This window comes from Phaethon lepturus, unplaced genomic scaffold (genome assembly GCF_000687285.1).
Source record: "Phaethon lepturus isolate BGI_N335 unplaced genomic scaffold, ASM68728v1 scaffold577, whole genome shotgun sequence".
NCBI classification, from domain to species: domain Eukaryota; kingdom Metazoa; phylum Chordata; class Aves; order Phaethontiformes; family Phaethontidae; genus Phaethon; species Phaethon lepturus.
This window is the reverse complement of record NW_010553800.1, coordinates 1-4,423: the sequence shown is the minus strand read 5'-3', so window position 1 is coordinate 4,423 and position 4,423 is coordinate 1. Positions and strand designations below refer to the sequence as shown.

Here is a 4,423-nt window from a genome sequence, read left to right as displayed (position 1 = left end):
AAAGAGTGTGCCTTTAGTTGTGGCCCCTTTTCTTCAGTGCACTGTAATACTTTCTTTTGGGCATGCTGGAAATAGTATTTGCCCCCTCATGAGATAAGCTATGTCAATTTATAGATGAATAATGACATCATCCCAGAATACTGCTTGCAAATACCGTTACCTGGGATTAAGAATTGTGAACGCAAGCATACATACACATCCACACGAATACCGACACTTCTAAATAAAACGTAAAATATATGGCAAATATTTGATCTGAAACAAAATGTTAAGCGTTTTATTAAGTGATTACTAATGTAAAGACAAACATGATATGATATTATCAATTAATGGCTTTACGCAGTAAAGCATCTCCAGTGGCCTTTACAATGTGCTATTCTGCTATTAGTAGTTAATAACATTTATTGACTTAACGCTTTCTACACAGCAAAATACGTTTCAGCCAAAATGTCTATTGTTTTTTTTCCCTTGTTATTGTAACACTTCAGAAGGTACTACAGGCATGTGTTAGGGGACAGAGCGATGCCACTCTGAGTCTCTGTTGATGTGGCAGATGTGGCATTTGGGGACCCGGAGGGTTCCTGTCTCGGTTGGTGCTGCTGGGGGTTCATGTGGTAGGGAACATCGCCATTCATTCACACTGGGCTGTGGGCTTTTTTTCCTCATTAATTCCCTCACACAAGCCTCCAGTCCAAATATATATTCATGTTTTGGGCCCATCTCTGAAATTTTATTTCCGTTACGAACTTGTCCTTTAGCGTTTATTCAGTGAAGAGCCATGTGAAGGCACTTCACCTGTGCTTGACAATCAGGGGAAATTAAAATTAGCAACAGAAAGGTAAAGAAACTCATTTGTATTAGGCATTATGAATGTTTAATCCCAAATTTACTATTCCTGGAGTTAACCCTGTTGACATTAGCTGCTCGTACTGTATCAACGAAGTACAGGCATGAGATATTTTGGGCTTGAGGAATTAGTTAGAATGAAAACTCAGTGCCATGTAAAGAGAAGAGAGATTACTTGTAGAAACCAAATACCATGGCTTAAGGATTTTGTCTCTATAAACTTTTTAAACATTTTATAATTAGTAAAATATTAATCCCCTGAATGAAGAATAACTTTGCACAGAGGGAGCACTGTGCTCCTTAACTTTACTGACTATTGGGAAGACTCTCCTCATGAAAATTCTTCACAAATAAGAGTTTTGGGATTAGTATTTTCAAAGAATTTTCATAGGAAGGATCAACAAAACCTACTAACTGTTCAGCTAATGAAAATACTTTGGAACAAAAAACGGTTCTATTCAAGCAAAACAACCTCCATTTGGAGATACGCTTGTTATCACCCATCCGGGCATCGAGAATTTCTCCCGTCTCACACAACTCTGAAGACTCAATATCTTGTATAAAATAGATAAGAATTTACTGTGGTACTCTTCAGTTCTTTGGACTTTATTGAAATATCTACAGTTCATTTATACTGGAGGAAAGTAAAATGAATCCATGCTTGGAGTCATCCATAAAAACTGCTTCTATGAATCTTTTTGTTTTGACTGAGGACAATGCAATCATTTTTTTGTAGGAAATGTTACTTTTATTTTTTGTCTCCCAAATCTGGGAGATTTCCCAGTGTGTGGTTTTAGGGAATCAAGAACTTAGCTTGGATGCACATACTTTTGGCTTAGTCTTTTGACACAGCAGTGTTTTGGCTTGCGTTGCTATAAATATGGTAATGTGAGCCAAGGTTCCTGGTCATGATACCTTTTAAGAAAACTGCCAGTGATAGTGAAAGCAAGATTTACATTTAAAGAATGGTCAGGGAAAGAATTTCCAGGTGAAATTGTTATTTTAATTGGTAACCAGCAGTGTTTCCTTGAAATGAAATTTCTGAACTTCTGTTTTTCCTACACTAAAGGGCTATAGGAAATCAGTTCTTTTTTGTCATTGTGAGAATCAAAGCCATTAACTTAAGAATATTAAAATGCTCTTTTTTATTTTAATGCATGGCTTTTTCTGTGATTCTAGAGCTTTGTTCTTTTTGCAGCATATACTCTTGTGCAATGTATTGCATTATTGTCTCACACTCTAATTTACTTAGAATTGGCTGGAGTCTAAAAATAATCATCTGTTCATGTTTCTGTCCCCTAAGCTTAGCTATTAACTTGCACAATATAAGTCTGTCAAATGCAAGAATGATTGATCTAAGTAAGCTAAAGGAAAAGATGTTCAAATGCTCCCTGTTAACATGTAAATTACATTAACATAATCTTGAATTAATCATATACACTAGTCTGAAAATTGCCTGCCTTTTAATATAATGGGAAAGAAGCTACAGAGGAATTTTAGCTATGATTGTGCCGCATATTGACAAGTGTGTGCGAAATACAGTTGCCTTCTGATAGATGATTCATGTCCCGTCTCGGCTTCTAATTACTGCTTGAAGGTTAAGAGGAAATCTCCCGGGGCCCCTGAAGCGTGCCATGCTGTTGAGCCTGCAGAAACATCAGCACGTAAGCTGGCGTCCTTGGGAGGCGTCCAAGCTCCGAAGCCAAAATGTCGTCCAAGTGATGACCCAAGCCCAGCTCAGAGCACAACTCCAGCACGCAGCAGCCCTGCTTCACCCCTTTGTTTCTATGGGAATGAGGACCAAATGCACTGCATCAAGAAACAGCATCCTGGGATGTAACAAAGGGCGCACTGAATGTTTAGTGCAAATGCTGGCAGTGCTGTAATTCATAAAAACTGTATTTCTTTAAAGCTTAATAGCTTTGCCTTTAGAATACCATGTGGTACTAATCTCTTTTATTAGTTTATGTCATATATATACTAGAACGAAAGATATAAAAAAGACCACCTCCAAAAAAGTCAGCTTTTAAATTATAAGACTTTGCATTTTATTGGGAGTTTTGTTGTGAACAGGGATTATGTTCTGCCAGAATTGTTTATGTCTAACTGTACTTTCAGACAGACAAATAAGAATCAGCTGAACCATAAGTGGGCTCAACACAAATTAATTTTTCTGTAAAATAAACACTTTGGCTTGTGTATCACTACAGGGGGTTATAACATCAATGATGTCACGTTTTACTGGACTAGAGGAAATGATTCAGTTCGAGGTTTGGACACACTCCGACTGGCACAATATACAGTAGAAGACCACTTTACCTCAGTATCGGAAGCGGCATATGAGACAGGTAAAAACACCCTTCTAACACTTTCTAGGGACAGTTTGGAATATGGCTCTGGAAACAGAACAGCCTTAAGCATCCTGGCCTGTATCAGCAATAGTGTGGGCAGCAGGAGTGGGGAAGTGATCGTGCCCCTGTACTCGGCACTGGTGAGGCCGCAGCTTGAATCCTGTGTTCAGTTTTGGGCCCCTCACTACAAGAAGGATGTTGAGGTGCTGGAGTGTGTCCAGAGAAGGGCAACAAAGCTGGTGAGGGGTCTTATGAGGAGCGGCTGAGGGAACTGGGGTTGTTTAGTCTGGAGAAGAGGAGGCTGAGGGGAGACCTCATTGCTCTCTACAACTACCTGAAAGGGGGTTGTCGCGACATGGGTGTTGGTCTCTTCTCCTAAGTAACTAGTGATAGGATGAGAGGAAATGGCCTCAAGCTGCGCCAGGGGAGGTTTAGATTGGATATTAGGAAAAATTTCTTTCCTGAGAGAGTGGTCAAACATTGGGACAGGCTGCCCAGGAAGGTGGTGGAGTCGCCATCTCTGGAAGTGTTCAAAAAACGTGTAGACGTGGCGGTTCGGGACACGGTTTAGTGGGCTTGGTGGTGTTGTGTTGGTGGTTGGACTTGACGATCTTAGAGGTCTTTTCCAACCTTAATGATTCTGTGAACTGAGCACATTGGTTTCTCTTAGGATGACAGTTTTCATGTTCTGCTAGATTACATTCTTGAAACCATACATACTTTTCCAGATGTTACCAGTAGAGACCCAGCTAATGTAAAGGTTGACAGTTGTTGAGCATTTTATTGGAAGCTCTGCATTACCTAAAGAATGATAAACGAGAGAGGTACTACTTGTTGCACATAATGTCAGGGAGAGCTCTTGTGAAGGAATAAGAGCCTGTAAGTTGGGCATTTAAATTGGAGAGACACCAGGGACCCTGGGTACCCAGCTTAGAACAGTTCCCAGCCTTCCTGGAAATAGCCAGTCTGGCTTTATTAGGCAAGTCAAAAGCCTCTATTCAGCCATGGAAATTTCCGTGAATATGTTAGGTGTTTTTACAACTGCAAGATGTTGGGTTTCATGGCTAGTGCTTGTTGGAGTTGCTCTTTATCTGCGGCAGCCTCTGTCCAGCCTGGTGGGCAGCAGAGCACAGATTGCCCAGCCTGAGGCTCCTCTATCCAAGGAAGGGTCAGAAGCATTTTCACAGACCTGCTCTTATCCTGGGAACTACAGGCCTGTCAGCCTG

At 40.5% G+C, this 4,423-nt stretch overlaps 1 protein-coding gene across 1 annotated transcript in view; it reads left to right on the top strand.

The window, feature by feature from the left end:
• The window catches only part of LOC104624287 (gamma-aminobutyric acid receptor subunit pi-like), a gene marked incomplete at its 3' end in the record, with an annotated part of 6,884 nt that extends 3,690 nt beyond the window's left edge, over positions 1 to 3,194 (top strand). The window contains exon 4 of the mRNA XM_010291623.1: positions 3,057 to 3,194. Coding sequence (XP_010289925.1) covers positions 3,057 to 3,194 — 138 coding nt within the window. The remainder of the gene's footprint in view (positions 1 to 3,056) is intronic.
• Between the last annotated feature and the right edge of the window lie 1,229 nt (positions 3,195 to 4,423).